The sequence below is a fragment of the Rhinatrema bivittatum genome, chromosome 10 (assembly GCF_901001135.1).
Source record: "Rhinatrema bivittatum chromosome 10, aRhiBiv1.1, whole genome shotgun sequence".
Classification (NCBI taxonomy): Eukaryota; Metazoa; Chordata; class Amphibia; order Gymnophiona; family Rhinatrematidae; genus Rhinatrema; species Rhinatrema bivittatum.
In genome coordinates this window covers 70,433,476-70,451,673 of record NC_042624.1, presented here as the reverse complement: position 1 = coordinate 70,451,673, position 18,198 = coordinate 70,433,476, and the positions used below count along the sequence as shown (strand labels likewise).

Here is an 18,198-nt window from a genome sequence, read left to right as displayed (position 1 = left end):
AGGTTGCGTCGGCTGACCAATTTCGGAGCCATAGTTGTCTGAGGTGCGTACCAGGTCTGAGGTTGCATCTGTGAGGAAGGATATCGCCAGTTCTAATGTTTCGGCGGAGGTGGTTGCATCTCTGGAGAGAAGCAAGCAGGCACGTGTCACCACGGCGCAGCAGGAAGCGATCTGCAGGGTCATTGCTGCAACAAATGACTGTTTAAGGATGGATTCCTGACATCTGTCCTGGGCATCCTTTGGTGCAGCATCTCCTTCGACTGGGATGGTCGTGCACTGAGATTGCGCGGACCATGGCGTCCACTTTTGGGAACCATAGGAGTTCTTTGACCGTGGGTTCCAGGGGGTATAGGGCTTCTAGGGCCTGTCCTCCTTTGAAGCTGGCTTCCGGAGCATTCCATTCCAGGTCAATCAGTTGTTGTACGGCCTGCAGCATTGGGAAATAGCATGAGGCCTGATGGAGACCGATCAAAACTCGGTTCGTCTTTGGCTCCGCTGTGGTACTCATGGCTGGAATGGCCAGTGTCTTCAAGGTCAGAGACATGAGAGCTGGTAACTCGTCTTTGGAGAAGAATCGCATCATGGTTCGGTATGGTTCCATCCCTGGAGGGATTTCCCCGTCCTCCAGGGAGTCAGACTCTTCCCCTGAGGTGTCTGTGTCCCCTAAGGGGAGGCTTTTTATTTATTTATTTATTTTATTTAAAAACTTTTCTATACCGCCGTTTAGTAATGTACCATCACAACGGTTTACATTTAGGCACGAATAGGTTTGCCTGGATGGGGTGTATCTGGGTAGGTGCGAGAGGCGCTTGGAAGGTCTTGTGCTTCTAATGGAGACTGGGTCTGCGTTACAGGCGGTACAGATTGTGCCGTGACAAAGGTTTGCAGCCCTGTGAAGAATTCCACCCAGGAAAAGGTCCATGGGTCCATACTGAATCCAGTGGAGGCCCCCGAGGTACCCCCCTGAGTAGGCGCTGAGTCGGAGATACAGAGGTCCGGGATACTATCCTTGGTGGATCCGGATCCCTCTACTGGCTGTGGGGGGCCTTGCTTAGGTTCCCCCTGAGCCTCTTCGCGTTGCAGGCATAGGGCGGAGGCCACTTCAGGTTGCGCAGCTCTCAGGTGGCAGGCTGGGCAGAGGGCTTGTCCCTTGGCTTTTTTGGCCGGCAGTGCCATGATTTGTGCGCGTGGAGTGGCTCAAAATAGTCTGTGCGCGTAGATGTGTGCGCCAGGGGGGCTTAGTTGTGCGTTCTGGTTGCACCGGCGATGTGCGTGCGGGTTGCCCGTGCAGGCTACCACTTTGTGCGCCTGGGTGAGATGTGCGTGCTGCTGAGCGCACGGATCTATTTATGTGCTTGGGCCGTTTATGCATGCCGCTGTGCGCCCGGCACAGATGCACGTGCCGCTGTGTGCACAAGTCTGTTGTGCGCCCGGCTTGCCGCTGTGCGGACAATACGGCGATCAAGGGGGGGAAATGGTGCCGGCGACCACATGGGCAAGATGGCGACCCCCTACCCCCCCGGAAGGTCTGCACGTGTGTGGACCCTCGCACCGGATCGAGGTCTAGCCCGGACAGGTCTGTTCAACCCGATTTTACAGACGCCGGAAGGGACGATCTGTGCAGCAATTCGAGCCTCGGAGACCGGAGACTTAGAAAAAGTTTTCTACCTTACCTGGTCTTGGCATTTCCCGTCGGTCTCTGGCTGCGGGGGGAGAGGGAATTACCTTCACTGCCACGCTCGATTCAACACCCGCTGCCTCTAAGCCACCCTGGGGCTAAGTCCACGCTGGGAGCCGGCTAGCGGACAGAGGCTTACCTCTGAGGGATCTCGGAAATCACCTCAGGAATTCTCGACTGGGGGCGGGACCCTTAGGTATCACCGCAGGAGAATGGGGCTTGTCTTCTTGAGGTAAATTTTCTCTCTTTGTTTTAGAATTGCTAACACTATTCTAGTGTGTGGATGTGTCCCTATCTGAGAAGACTGAGAAATACTGAAGAGCTAAGCTTCCTGCATGGGTATATGTAGGCTGACGTCAGCGTTGAAATCTGACTTCGTCTCCCATCTCCTATCAGGATTACACTATACCCATTGGTCCTGAGTCCATCTGCTACACGATAGGAAACAACTGTTTATGGATATACCACACTATCTTCAGTCATCCAACTCTTAATAGCAGAAAAAATATAGATTTCAAAGGGCATCCCACTATCTATTTTATAAGTTACAAACAGCTCTATGTCATCAAGGTAGATATATTTTTTTAATGAAGATTTGCTATTCCATTTCAAGGCAGATTACAATAAAATTTAAATGAACAGAGGCATTAAATAGCATAATAAATGCCAAAGGAGGCTAAAATCTTGCATAGCAGAAATAAATGTTAAATAGAACTGAAGACAGGGTTGAGCCCTGAGGTACTCCTGATTTCAGAGTATGTCATAAGGAATATCAATCACACAAATGCACCCCTTGCTTTCTCCCTTGTAAGAATGATATAAACCACTTCAAAACTACTCCATCAATACCTAAAGACTGAAAACACTAATCTACTGTATATATCATAACAAAGCATATTAAAAGCTGCAGCAATATCCAGTTGTAGTAAGAACCCTGACAGTGACCAAAGAAAGAGACCAATAAAGTCGCTGTACCATGCTACTTTTTAAACCAAAATTGACAATCTACAATATCCTGATTCTTTGGAACAAGGGGTGATATGAGTTTATAGGGATTAAGATTCAGGTGTAATGAGTAATGCATATAATTATTTCTTCATAAAAAGGGTAGCAAAGTTGGCGGGAGAAATAATGGTACTGGAATTCAAAAAGGCAAAGGAAGGACACAGAAGATCACTTGCCATGGGTAAAGTCAATGATTAAGTAAAATCTATGGTATATCAGAAAAGGGGCAGACTAGATGGCATGGACACCTTTACCATTAATTTCTTCATGTCTATATTTCTAAATGTTCCAAGAGTTTCAGAGATGACATTCAAAATGGATGCTTTTTCATATCTAGAGATGAAAAGGTATTTAGAACCACCTGTGGTCTCAGATTGTGTTGTGCATACCACTGTCTACTTTCTCACTGAAGAAGGTAGAAATCATGATACACTTCCTTATATAATTAGCTAATACTTACGCAGAGACGATTTCCTCACCACTCACAAACTTTGCATAAGAGACAGCTTTGCGATGTCCTTTAAACACCATGATTGGCTGTTTAGTGTTACGGAGATCATAGTAGTGGACACAGTGATCTAATGGGCAAGAGAAAAAGACATCTGTTCATAACATCCTTGCCAATGTTCCATTCTTTATTTTCACTGTATCACTAGAAACACAACAGTTGAAACCAACAAGCAAAGAAGCAAATGTCATTTATAATACACTGTTCTAGATTTGAGTTACAATATCTTTTTCCTCCTGGACAATATAATAAATTCAAGCAGCATTAAATTGAGTTATGGCTATTTTTATAAAGATCCCATCCAAAAGTTTTGCCAAATCTGTCGGTCTTGACCTGCTACACATTATTTCCCAGAAATGGAATAACAGTTACTTCCAATCTTGTTGCTCTGTAAGAAAATTGGCTTATCTGAAACAGGTGTTTTCTGAAGACAGTAGTTAGTCACACTATGCCAGCATTTCCCAACCATCTCTCGTGGAGGCACACCTATCCAGTAGGGTTTTCAGGAAATCCATAATGAATATGCATAAGATAGATCTGCATACAATAGAGACCCAGGATAGGCAAATCTCTCATGCACATTGTGGAAATTCTGAAAACCCGATTGGTTAGGTGTGCATCCAGGAATGGGTTGGGAAAACTCTGCACTATGCTCAGCATTGGACAGATCCTTCTGGACCTTTCTATCTGAAGGATTTTACTGCTCACATGCAGGAATTTCCACACTAATAATGCCCCTTCCTCAGTTATGTTAACATCTCTGACAAAGGGGAAAACACCACCAAAGTGGAGGTGAGGGAAACTGTAACTGGTGAACTGTTGTCTTCAGAAAACACCTGCTACGGGTAAGCAATTTCACTTTCTCTGAAGCAGGTTCACTTAGTCACAAGTACAATTCCATTTTTGTTTTTGTTTTTGCATTTTAAATCATAAAACAACCCAATATACTGTGTTGCAAGTTATACAAACATTAAAATCAGGCAAATACCCAGGGTTAGATGGTTATAGTGTGTTTTTTATTTCAAACTTATTTTTTGCTCTTTTGGAAACCGTGATTTACATTGATATATTAACATTTAACAATATCTAACAGCTAAGCAGTAGAAATCGAATATATCAATGAAAATAAACTAGACACCAAGACCCAAGCGTGATTTCCTTTGTTTTAAACTCATTGTTCCTTTTCCTCCCTATATCCCACCCCTCCCCTACCTTCCCCCAAAATTCTTATATTAGAAGCAATCTGTATGTTCACCAGACCCTTCGTCATTGTAACGGACTCAATGCCAGCACAGACCTAAGTGCAAAAATACAAGTCATGTTCCAATACACCCCTCAACTACAGGATATGTTCATATAGTCAAGGACAGTTACAAATTCAATATTACATTCCTTAATATGGGGAAAAGTTGGTCCAAAATGTTTTGCCATATTTTCAACATAGTTGTTACATCTGCACACAGAAATTCAAAAAGAAATTACATGGCTCTTCAAGCAGGCCTTTAATTAATTCCCCTCTTCCACCCATTCACTTACATGCAATTTACAATCCTCCTTGTACATAGTTCATATTTCGTTTCTTGTTATTTACTTTCTCATTGCTCCCCTATTTAATTTCTTAGCTACCTCTTACACAAAATGTACAACCATTATCTTTATATTGCCCTATGCAACTGTGTATATTGTTCAATGTAACTCTTACTCCTTTCTCTCCATTTTTTGCTTTTTGTTAACTGTAAACCGATGTGATGTACATACGAACACCAGTATATAAAAGCCTTAAATAAATAAAAAAATATGTTATTGAGACAGATTTTGCTGTAAGAAACTCAAAAGTACATAATTTTACCATTCTACTATGCCTTTGGGCTACACTCAGGCACTCTATCCATGTGGAAAGTATCACTAGAGAATGCCGAAAAAAGCTTGCAAACTTTCAGACCTTTCCTTGTAAACTTTCTTTGCAAATACACCCACCTCTTCTATGAAAAATTTTATTTTTTAATTTTATTATTATTTTTATTAGGCCCAAGTTCAGATTTCCCCTCAGAGTCCTAGTAACTAAATGTTTGGGTCTCTCAAAAGAGGTACATTGAGTAAATGTGAACAAAATAACCTTACTTTTTCCTAGAATTTTTGAATCTCTAGACAATACCAGAATCCATGAAGGTAATTACCTTTCTCCTCATTACATTACAGGCACTTAGCCGAAGTGCACATCTTTGCCCTAAATACTCTATCCCATGAAAAATAGTATTGATGTAAGAATTTGTACTGTATTTCTCTTAATATCACATTTGGTATAGTTTAAGGAATCGAGGCAAAGCAATAAGTAAATTCCAGCCCTCTATTCCATTTATTGGATAAACCTGGAAATTCTTCCTCGGGTTTTATACTCTGTATTTTGTTAAAGTACGCAACAAAGTTTCTTTAATCCATGCCCTGTAATAATGTCTCTCAATACTGTGCCAGGGAAGGATTCCTGAAAGTACTCCAAGGAGCTCATAACAAAATATTCTTAGGAATTCTTTGCAAATTTGTAACTTACTTGGAATAGTAAATTTCTCTTGTAATTCTTGAAAGTTAAGAATGACATTAGAATTTGCAATAAACATTTGTTTAACACTTTTGAATCCCCTCCTGTGCCAACTCTGAAAGACTGGAGAGTGATACCTGGAGAGAAATGTGGATTCCCACAGAAAAACTGAGAGGAGCAGCTACAAAGGTAAAAAGTGTGCAAGAGGCGTGGTCATTGTTAAAAAAAAAAATACCATCCTAGAAGCACAGTCCAGATGTATTCCACACATTAAAGGTGGAAAGAAGGCAAAACGATCACCGGCACGGTTAAAAGGGGATGTGAAAGAAGCTATTTTAGCCAAAAGATCTTCATTCAAAAATTGGAAGAAGGATTCAACAGAAGAAAATAGGATAAAGCATAAATGTTGGCAAGTTAAATGTAGGACATTGATAAGACAGGCTAAGAGAGAATTTGAAAAGAAGTTGGCCGTAGAGGCAAAAACTCACAGTAAAAACTTTAAATATATCCGCAACAGAAAGCCTGTGAGGGAGTCAGTTGGACAGTTAGATGATCAGAGGTTAAAGGGGCAATTAGAGAAGATAAGGCCATCGTAGAAAGATTAAATGATTTTTTTGCTTCAGTGTTTACTGAAGTGGATGTTGGGAAGATACCCATATCAGAGGTGGTTTTCATGGGTAATGATTCAGATGGACTGAACCAAATCATGGTGAACCTAGAAGATGTGGTAGGCCTGACTGACAAACTGAAGAGTAGTAAATCATCTGGACCGGATGGTATACATCCCAGGGTTCTGAAGGAACTAAAAAATTAAATTTCAGTCCTTTTAGTAAAAATGTGTAACCTATCATTAAAATCATCCTTTGTACCTGAAGACTGGAGGGTGGCTAATGTAACCCCAATATTTCAAAAGGGCTCCAGGGGCAATCCGGGAAACTACAGACCAGTTAGCCTGACTTCAGTGCCAGGAAAAATAGTGGAAAGTGTTCTAAACATCAAAATCATAGAACATATAGAAAGACATGGTTTAATGGAACAAAGTCAGCATGGTTTTACCCAAGGTAAGTCTTGCCTCACAAACCTGCTTCACTTTTTTTGAAGGAGTTAATCAACATGTAGATAAAGGTGAACTGGTAGATGTAGTATATTTGGATTTTCAGAAGGCATTTGACAAAGTTCCTTAAGAGAGGCTTCTAGGAAAAGTGGATTACAAACTGGCTAAAAGACAGGAAACAGAGTAGGATTAGATGGACAATTTTCTCAGTGGAAGGGAGTGGGCAGTGGAGTGCTTCAGGAATCTGTATTGGGACCCGTACTTTTCAATATATTTGTAAATGATCTGGAAAGAAATACGACAAGTGAGGTAATCAAATTTGCACATGATGCAAAATTGTTCAAAGTAGTTAAATCAGAAACAGATTGTGATAAATTGCAGGAAGACCTTGTGAGACTGGAAAATTGGGCATCCAAATGGCAGATGAAATTTAATGTGGATAAGTGCAAGGTGATGCATATAGGGAAAAATAACCCATGCTATAATTACACAATGTTAGGTTCCATATTAGGAGCTAGAAACCCAAGAAAGATCTAGGCATCATAGTTGATAACACATTGAAATCATTGGTTCAGTGTGCTGTGGCAGTCAAAAAAGCAAACAGAATGCTGGGAATTATTAGAAAGGGAATGGTGAATAAAACAGAAAATGTCATAATGTCTCTTATCGCTCCATGGTGAGACCACACCTTGAATACTGTGTACAATTCTGGTCGCCGCATCTCAAAAAAGATATAGTTGCGATGGAGAAGGTACAGAGAAGGGTGACCAAAATGATAAAGGGAATGGAACAGCTCCCCTTTGAGGAAAGACTAAAGAGGTCATGACTTTTCAGCTTGGAGAAGAGACTGCTGAGGGAGGATATGATATAGGTATTTAAAATCATGAGAGGTCTAGAATGGGTTAATGTGAATCAGTTATTTACTCTTTCTGATAATAGAAAGACTAGGGGGCACTCCATGAAGTTAGCATGTGGCATATTTAAAACTAATCGGAGAAAGTTCTTTTTACTCAATGTACAATTAAACTCTGGAATTTGTTGCCAGAGGATGTGGTTAGTGCAGTTAGAACAGCTGTGTTTAAAAAAGGATTGGATAAGTTCTTGGAGAAGTTCATTACCTGCTATTAAGTTGACTTAGAAAATAGTCACTGCTATTACTAGCAACAGTAGCATAGAATAGACTTAGTTTTTGGGTACTTGCCAGGTTCTTATGGCCTGAATTGGCCACTGTTGGAAACAGGATTCTGGGCTTGATGGACCCTTGGTCTGACCCAGTATGGCATGTTCTTAATACATGAGGGATGAAAGCCTGCCCCTATGTTGTAACAGTTTACAGAGAAGTAACCAGGCTTTCCTGCAGGACGACACTATTGAGATCTTGACTTGTGTAAATTTGAGGTAACACATTTAAGGAAATCAGTCCAAACCTGTTCTGTAAGAGTTCCTGTGGTGAGAAATGAGAAATTGTGCACACCCAATCCGCCACATGTCTTAGCATGCAGGCCAAATTATAACTGCAAATTTGGATAGTATAAAACCCCTGTGTCAGAGGTCTCATCAAAATATTCAATGACATTCTTGCCTTCTTTTTTGTTCCACAAAAAAGTTCTAAAAAGTCTTTTTTTTTTTTAAGATCTCTTTGGTTAACCAGATGGGTAACATTTTCATTATATAAAGCCATTTTTTATTTCCATCATTTTCAGTAAATGTATGTTACTAGTGATAAAGGTAGCGTACACCAATGTGCTAATGACTTAGTTATTTTTCAATAGAGGGATCACATTCACACTGTAGAGTGGGCAGATATTTGATGAAATTATAACCCCCCAAATACTTTATTTCCTTCTTGACCCATTGCAGCGGGAAACTGCCTCCAAGAATCCTTCAAATTACCATACGCATCTAAGAATTCGGACTTGATTAATTTTCAATCCTGAAAATTTTCTGAACCACTGCTGGATACTCAATACTTTTTCCAAAGAATCCTTTGGTTTTCTAAGAAAGATCAACACATCAGCAGCAAAGGCAGACACCTTAAAGGTTTGGGACCCTCTACAAAACCCCCTAATGCTTACATCCATATCTATTTTCCTCAGAAAGGGGTCTATGGAGATCATATATAACAGAAGAAATGATGGGCAGCCTTGACAGACCCTATGAATCAAGAAGTTGGAAGATTTAAAGCAGTTTGCTATGATATTGGAAATTGGCTCCTTGTATAGCATTGAGATATATCGCAGTATATTCCTTTGGAGTACTGAGAACATGTAAGGCCAGGAGACCAAAAGCTAGAATTTGATTCTGTTGACATAATTCCATAGCTGCTGCCAATTTTATTATATGTACCAGCTGATCTTCCCTTTACAAAGCCCACTTGACAAGTAATGGATGGAAAAATAAATGACAACCTATCCGCAAGAGCTTTGGCAAAAATCTTCAGATCACAGTTTATCAGTGATATGAGTCTACAGGAAGACGGAAGTAACATATTTCCCTGGTTTGGGTAAGATTATGATGTGGGCTTTATTAAAATTTTGGGAGAAAGCATCACTCTTCAGAGCATCTTCATAGAATCTACTCATGGGTCCTATTAGATAAGACTTCAAAATTTTATAATAGTAATATAAGAACCCGTCAAGGACACGGGTTTTACTGGTATTAATGAATAAATGAATTAATAGGATCTATAAAAACTACCTTCCTCCTGCTTCCCTCCAAGGGTTATCATCAGAATAAAGAGGTTCAATGAGGGTTTTAAAAACTTTACAGATCTCTCCCTTCTTGGAAACCTTGTTTAGTTTTTAATTTTTCAATAAAATTCTTCCCATGTCTGATCCCTACTGCAACAGCTAAATATTTTCCAGCTTTATTGCCAAAATGGAAGAAGTTATGCTCTAAATGTTGGAACATCTTTTATGCCCTTTGATGAAGACAAGCATTCAGACTCTCTCTAATGGAATTATACTCTGCTTTATTTTGATCATTCAAATGCCTAACCAATTTGGCTTTAGCTAATTTTAATGTGTCTTCCAATTATAAAATAGTCTTATTCATATGGATATTTCACCCGATTAAACAAGATATTTCTCCTCTTAAAACAAAACAACTTTACTAGTTTTCCAAAATAATTGTGGTTTTCATGTGTTGCCTATTTGTGTGTATAAAGTCATTCCATTTCTTTTAAAGAAAGGAATGAAGCAAATGTTGCTTACCTGATGTAACAGGTGTTCTCACAGGACAGCAGGATGTTAGTCCTCACAAATGGGTGACATCGAGGATGGAGCCCAACCACGGAAAACTTCTGTCAAAGTTTCAGGAACTTTGACTGGCCCCTACTGGGCATGCCCAGCACGGCACTAACCCTGTAGGCAGCAGGGGTCTCCCTTCAGTCTTGTTTCAAAGCTACATGCAGTGCCGAAAAATAACATAAGAAAAAACGAACCCAACACCGCGGGGTGGTGGGCGGGTTTCGTGAGGACTAACATCCTGCTGTCCTGTGAGAACAGCTGTTACATCAGGTAAGCAACATTTGCTTTCTCACAGGACAAGCAGGATGGTTGTCCTCACAAATGGGTGAGTACAGAGTTGAGGATGTCCTATCGTGCACCAAATGTACCCAACGGCGTGCAACAGGCACAACAACTGGGGTGTAATTTGGTAGAGGGCATCCGCACCCTACCGAGAAGGTGGAAGGGTGTTGGTACCTTATGCTGGAAAAAGGTTACGCAAGACAGATTGGCCGAAGATGGAATCCTGTCTTCCGGCTTTGTCCAGGCAATAATGGGCTGCAAATGTATGGAGGGAACTCCAGGTGGCAGCCTTGCAGATGTCAGGAAGCGGCACCAATCGAAGGTGCGCTACTGAAGTCGCCATGGCCCTCACAAAGTGTGCTTTACCACGGTCTTGGAAAGGAATGCCAGCTTGCTGATAGCAAAAGGAGATGCAGTCCGCCAACCAGGAGGAAAGAGCCTGCTTACCCACAGGTTGCCCTAACTTGTTAGGATGGAAAGAGACGAATAATTGAGTGTTCTTCCTGTGGGCAACTGTACGGTCTAGATAAAATGCTAGAGCCCGTTTACAGTCAAGGGTATGCAGAGTCTGTTCCCCGGAGTTGGAGTGGGGCCTGGGAAAGAAGACAGGTAGTATGATGGATTGATATGAAACTCCGAAACTACCTTAGATAAGAATTTAGGGTGAGTGCAGAGTACCGCCCGGTCCTGCAGGAGTTTAGTGTAAGGCGGATAGGTAACTAGGGCCTGTAGTTCACTAACCCTGTGAGCTGAAGTGATAGCCAAAAGGAATAACACTTTCCATGTGAGATATTTTAGGTCACAGGAGTGAAGAGGTTCGAAAGGTGGTTTCATAAGGCGACCAAGAACCAGATTAAGGTCCCAAGATGGGGCCGGAGGACGTAAACGTGGCTTCAAATAGAGCAATCCTTTAAGAAAGCGTGTTACAAGGGGTTGTACTGAAATAGGGACACCCCCGATACCTTTATGAAAGGCGGCTACCACACTGACCTGCATTCTAATGGAAGAGGTCTTTAGACCTGATTCTGATAGATGCAAGAGATAGTCCAAGAATTTAGAAATTGGACAGGAAAGGGGATCAAGGGACTGAGAAGTGCACCATGATGTATACTTTTTCCATTTGTAGGAATAAGATTTCCTTGTGGAAGGCTTTCGTGAAGCGATGAGGACACGAGAAACTGAATCCGAAAGGTTAAATGGCTGAAGGACTAACCTTTCAACATCCATGCCATCAGGGACAAGGCTTGGAGATTGGGATGGAGGAGGCATCCATCGTTTTGAGTGATCAGATGCGGGTCCTTTCCCAGAGGAATGTGCCTGCGGATGGAGAGATCCTGAAGTATGGGAAACCACACTTGGCGTGGCCAGTGCGTTGCTATCAGGATCATAGTTCCCTTGTCCTGACGTAGCTTCACGAGAGTCTTCGACAGAAGAGGAAGTGGAGGGAATGCATAAAGCAGACCGGTTGTCCACTTGAGGGAGAATGCATCCCTGGGCCGAGAGTGCTGGCTCCGAATGAGAGAGCAGTAATTGTCCACTTTGTGGTTCTGAGGGGACGCAAAGAGGTCTATATGGGGATAGCCCCATATCTGGAAAAGAGAGGTCGCTACCAAGGGATTGAGTGACCACTCGTGTGGTTGGAAGACACGGCTCAGCTGGTCTGCCAATACATTGTCTGCTCCCAGCAAGTAGGTGGCCTTGAGGTACATGGAGCGGGAGAGGGCTTCTGCCCAAATCTGCGCAGCTTCCTGACACAAAAGAAAGGAACCTGTGCCCCCCTGCTTGTTTATGTACCACATGGTCACTTGGCTGTCCGTCTGAATCAAGATGACATGGGTTGATAGGCAATCTTGAAAAGTCCTGAGAGCATATCGTATTGCTCGAAGTTCCAGGAAGTTTATCTGATGTTTGGCTTCCTCTGGAGACCAGAATCCTTGGGTTTGTAAATTGTTTACATGGGCTCCCCAACCGACGTTGGAAGCATCAGTTGTAAGAATTATTTGAGGATCTGGTAGGTGAAAAGGCAGGCCCCGTAGGAGGTTGAATTGACTTGTCCACCAGGCAAGAGACAGACGGAGTGCATCGGTGATGCGAACAATGGAGGACAGAGGCTGAACAGCTTGGATCCATTGTGATCTCAGAGTCCATTGCATGACTCTCATGGCCAGGCGGGCCATGGGAGTCACATGAATTGAGGAGGCCATGTGTCCCAGCAGAATGAGGAACTGGCGAGCTGTTGCTGTGTGTTGAGACTGCAACTGGCAAGCTAGAGACACAAGGATTTGGACTCGTTGATAAGGAAGGAAGGCTTTTGCCTGTAAGGTGTTCAAGTCTGCCCCAATGAAGGATAAGGTCTGAGATGGGATTAAGCAGGATTTCTCGTAATTGACAAGAAACCCTAGAGAAAGCAGAGTTCGAATTGTCAGGGTCAGGGAGGACCGAGCGAATTGCTGGGTTGGGGCCCTGATTAACCAATCGTCCAGGTAGGGGTAGACGTGGACACCTTCCTTCCTGAGAAAAGCTGCAACCACCACGAGGCATTTGGTAAAAACTCGTGGTACGGATGCCAGGCCGAAAGGGAGCACTCGATATTGGTAGTGATTTCAGCCTACTAAAAACCGGAGGTATTTGCGATGAGATTGAGTTATCGCAATGTGAGTATAGGCGTCTTTTAGGTCTAGAGAGCAAAGCCAGTCCCCTCTTTGCAGCAGAGGGAGAAGCGATCCCAGGGTTACCATCTTGAACTTCTCTCTGTAAAGGTATTTGTTGAGAGCCCGTAGGTCCAGGATTGGTCGAAGACCTCCTGACTTTTTTGGGATCAGAAAGTACCTGGAATAGAACCCTAGTCCTTGTTGTGAGGGAGGAACGGGTTCTATAGCATTTGACTGGAGAAGGGAAACTTCCTGCTCTAGAAGAATGGAGTGATCGGTGAGTCTCCACGCCTGTAGGGGTGGGGAGTCCGAAGGGAGAGTCAGGAAGTTGAGGTGGTAACCCTGTGCAATTATCGCTCTCACCCATTGATCTGTGGTGATGTGATGCCATTTTTCTAAAAAATGGCTTAACCGACCCCCTACTGATATAGTAGGAAGAGGGATGTGGCATCTGCTCTCTAATTGAAAGTCAAAAACCCGATGCAGGACCAGGTTGTGGAGCTGCTGCGGGCTTTTGTTTACGAGACTGGCGAGGCTGCGATTTATGATAAGGCCTCACAGACCTAGACTTGGCTAGTGGGGGATAATACTTCCGTGGACGGAAGAATGACTTTTTTGGATCCTTCTTAAACGGCTGTTTAGAAGGTAAGTCAGAAGGAATGGATGAGAGCTGTTTAAGTGTCTCATGATGATCCTTCAATTCAGCAACAATTTGCTGAATTTGCTCTCCAAATAAATTGTCCCCTATACAGGGCAAGTCAGAGAGCCTGTCCTGAACTTCCGGGCGAAGGTCAGACGACTTAAGCCAAGCCCAGCGTCTGGCGGAGATGGCCATAGCAGAAAGTCTAGTGGAAGCATCAAAAACGTCATAAGCTGTTCTTATCTCGTGCTTCCCAGCTTCAAACCCTTTATTTAGTAGGGATTGAAGTTGTGGCTGAAACTGTTCTGGTAAGGCATCTGAGTACTCCTGTATCTGTTTAAGGATGACCCTATTGTATTGGGTTATATATAGCTGATAAGAGGCTACTCTGGAAATCAGCATGGCTCCTTGGTATACTTTCCTACCTATACTATCTAGGAATTTATTTTCTTTAGTAGGAGGTATGGAAGAATGTGGCTTAATTCTTTTAGCTTTCTTTTGAGCTCATTCTACCACAACAGAGTGGTGGTCTAGCTGTGGTTTCTGAAAGCCAGGTGCTGACTGTACAAGATAGGTAGAGTCAGCTTTTTTGTTTACTGGAGCAACCGATCCAGGAGATTCCCAATTCTTTTTTAGAAGGTCCAGAAAAACCTGATGAATTGGAATAGAGGTGATGACTTTAGGGGCATCCAAGAATTGGAGCAACTCCATCATCTGGTGCCTGTCATCTTGCTCCGATTGAAGCTGAAAAGGGACCAACTCCGACATTTCCTTCACAAAATTTATGAAAGAGAGGTCCTCAGGGGGAGAACGCTTTCTACTTTCCGGAGGAGAGGGTGGTGAAGGCAAATCATCGGTGTCTGTAGAGGTATCATCACCCCAGGTGTCATAGGGATCAGGTTGCTGACCTGTAGGACCATGAGGGGGCTGAATACCTGAAGACCCCGGTTGAGGCTCCGAGAAACTCGAAGGAATTACCGGGGGCATCGAGAATGTCCTTGATGGAATCGGTGTCGGCATCGGTGCCCGTGCCGGCATCGAAGGAATCGATGTCGGCATCGAAGGAATCGGTGCCGTCATCGGTGGAGCTGATGTGCGTATCGCCCCCGAGGAATGTATCGGTGGCGAGGGACAACATGGCACCAATGGAACTACCCCCGAAGGGGGAATTCGGTACGGTGTTTCTCCACCTGATGAGAAAGCTGTCTGTGACCCGGGTCTTGGAAGGGCAGTCATGAGCGCTTCCATCCGGGCAAGCAGCGGTGCCAGTGCCGCTGGAATCGGGTCGGTGACCAGTTCCCATTCTCGGTGCCGGAGGAGTCTGGAACCGTAGCATCGCTTTGTCGATGGCCTCCTGGACCAGCCGGTCCAGTTCTACCCGGAGACCTGGGGTAACAAGACCCGGCTCAACGGGAGAGGGAGGCTGAGGCTGAGCCGGAGGGACCACAGTCGCCGGTGGAATCGCGGCTCCCAAACCCCGAAGGGGTGAGGGTTGCCTCAATGTCTGCGAGACCAGAAGTGGCACCGTCCACTTCTGGTCGAGACTTCTTTGGAGGAGGCTCGGACAGTACTGAGGTCGATGACTTCGATTCCTCGACGGTCCGAGACTTATGACGTCGATGGCGATGTTTCTCTTTCCGATCCCCTCGATCTTTGGGGGAAGTGACATGAGTCGATGGCCGTGAAGTCGTCGATGGCGGACTGTCACCGGGAGGCTGTCGATGATGATGAGATTTCGACGGTGCCGGTTCCGATGACGTCAATGCAATCGATGGCGTCGGAGTGTGAGCATGGAAAAGGAGTCCCATCTTCTCCATTCTGGCTTTGCGACCTTTTGGTGTCATTAAGGCACATTTGGTGCAAGTCAGGACATCATGCTCACTCCCTAAACACAAAACACAGACTCTATGTGGGTCTGTGATGGACATAGTACGTGTACAGTCCCGGGCACCGACTGAACCCCGACGCCATGGCCGTATGCCAAAATTTAGCCGCGGGATGGTCGACTGCCAACAGGCCTCGAGGGTCGAACTCGACGGTAGCCGACCAAAACTATGGCAAAAACTTACCAAAGTCCCGCGGAGGAAAGATTTGAAGAAGGGAGACTCCTAAGGGGCAAATTTTTCTTCAAGAATTAGTTTAAAGAATTCCTGTCAGGAATGTGGTAAGAGATCCTTAACCGCGTGGCAACTGCTACGCGGAAAAAAGAAGACTGAAGGGAGAGCCCTGCTGGCTGCAGGGTTAGTGCCGTGCTGGGCATGCCCAGTAGGGGCCAGTCAAAGTTCCTGAAACTTTGACAGAAGTTTTCCGTGGTTGGGCTCCATCCTCGATGTCACCCATTTGTGAGGACAACCATCCTGCTTGTCCTGTGAGAACAGCTTTGACAATCTGTCACATCCTCTGAAGGAAAAGCTTCTCTTCCCCCAGATGATGTTTAGGACACAATATTTTCACAATATTGATGGTATGAGCCAGGTGACCCCTGGTTTATTTGGTGTTCAAACAGATGAACTTTTTACAGCTGTTTCACTTTTGATTTTTGTTTTAATAAGGGGGAATTCCAATTATCAGGAAAAATGTATTATTTGGAATGGCCATGGTCCTGACCATTCTAGATAAATTGTTCTCTACTATAATAAACCTTGAAATCAAAATTACAGCCAAACAATTCAAACTAGAAAATATAGCCTCTTCTTTTTGCACAAAATTAGGGTTAGGCTTGAAATGAAAACCAGCTGTCTTGTCTGCTCACAATTTTAGAAATGTTGAAAAGAATGTGAACCTTAAGTTACAGTCAAAAGAACATTTGAAAAAAATAGGGATGAGTAAAAATTGTGCGTTGAGAAAATGTTTTGGTATAATGATTGCATCAGGGAGTACAAAAAGTACCGATTGTATATTTTAGGGCTTGTTACTTATATAACTGGGCAAGTAATGCGTGATGCATGCTGAATGGTTGGCTGGGGTGGGAAAATGTGGCTGTGCTGAATCATTTGTGAACATATTACACAGAGCCAGATCAAGCTAAAGAGGCATGACACGAGGGGACACTGAGTATAATAAATATGTAGGTGGTAGATGATACAAAATAAAGGAAAACTTGAGCAAGTTAATATTTTTGGTCACTTGTCCAATTTTCAAGCAATTGAGGGTTTTCTCATATTGTAATAAAACAGTAGAAATTGTTGATCCATAAGATTCTAATTTATAATGCATTTCTCTTACTAGGCCAAATCTCAAGTTTGTTTACAAGGCACCACTACTTTAGGACATGGAGTTTTGCTTTTATGCAAGGAGAATGAATTCATTTAGAAGCCTCATTCCTGAAAAGGTCACTTGCTAGTCAATTTTACAACTCAATGCACTACTCGATGAGTATTACAATTCAGTTTTTTCAATTTTTATTTCTAAAAAATGTCATATACAGAGTCTTCTGTCTAGGCTAGACTGCAAAATGTTCTATAATCACAATACTTCAGAAACATACATACAAGGAAAGTATCAAGATTTTATATGACTGAATCCCCCACCAACATGTAGACGGGTGCATGGCTCAACAAAAACTGAACTTGGGATGATCCTGTGGCTCAGATCATTTTTGAGCTTCTTTTGTGTCTACTCTCCATCAGGACTTACTGGGGATTGGGTGTGCCATGGAGACAACTCATTGAACATTTGAGGGGGAGCAAAGACATCTGTTGCTGCTGCAGCAAACCCTATCAACCAAAGGAGAGGTGCTGGGAGTAAGTCTTAGAGGAGACTTTACTGAAACACTCTTGGGTAGCAAAAGTACAAGTATCATCTGTGCAAGTCAAACAGGACAGGGTGTAAAAAACAAGGGAAAAAAGTAGAGGATAAGAATTTTTTCCAAGTTTCAATTGGATGCTTTCAGCTAATTACGGTTAACTGAGCCACAGGGATGTTCTATTAGAGGAGTACTGTGTGACTTGCATTTCCAACATTTTTAATGTCATTTTTCCTATAGTAGAGTTATATTTGGGTAAAATATCAGCTTAAGTAAAACCTGGCTCAATGTTTATATATTACTTAGACTCAAAATGTAAGATGACCAATACAGATATCCTCAGCTGGCAGAAATTCTAACCAAATTGTCAATACAATTAAGGAAGAGTGTAAGGAATTTAAGGCATTTTATCCATCTCGCCCATCTCCCCTCCTTCCTGCTCCCCCATCCCCTGGTCAGATCATTCGCTGATAGTTACAGAATTATCCATAAAACAAAAACAGACCACCATTGCAACTAAATCCACCATCCAGTTCAGGAAACCTTGTTCCATGGACACTCTCAACAACAGCCTTGCCAAAGACCTAACCAAACTGGACCTCTCTGATGCTGATACCGCCATTAACTCCTAGCAAACCATCACCCACTCAGTAGCAAACATAATCTTGCCCTTATCCTCAAAAGTCATCAACCTGGCACGCATGAACAAAAAACCATGGTTCTCAACTGAATTAAGAAAACTCAAACAAGACCTACAACACAAAGAACAACGCTGGCGGAAAGATCCCTCCCCTACCTCACTGGCTTCTTACAAAACAGCAATGATCTTCTATAGGACATCCATCACCCGC

General features: G+C 43.2%; 1 protein-coding gene across 2 annotated transcripts in view; it reads right to left on the bottom strand.

Moving 5' to 3' along the window:
* COP1 (COP1 E3 ubiquitin ligase) overlaps window positions 1-18,198 on the bottom strand; it is a 440,422-nt gene that overhangs the window by 145,973 nt on the left and 276,251 nt on the right. For both annotated transcript variants that reach the window (XM_029618041.1, XM_029618042.1), the window contains exon 16: window positions 3,144-3,261. In XM_029618041.1, coding sequence (XP_029473901.1) covers window positions 3,144-3,261 — 118 coding nt within the window. The remainder of the gene's footprint in view (window positions 1-3,143; window positions 3,262-18,198) is intronic.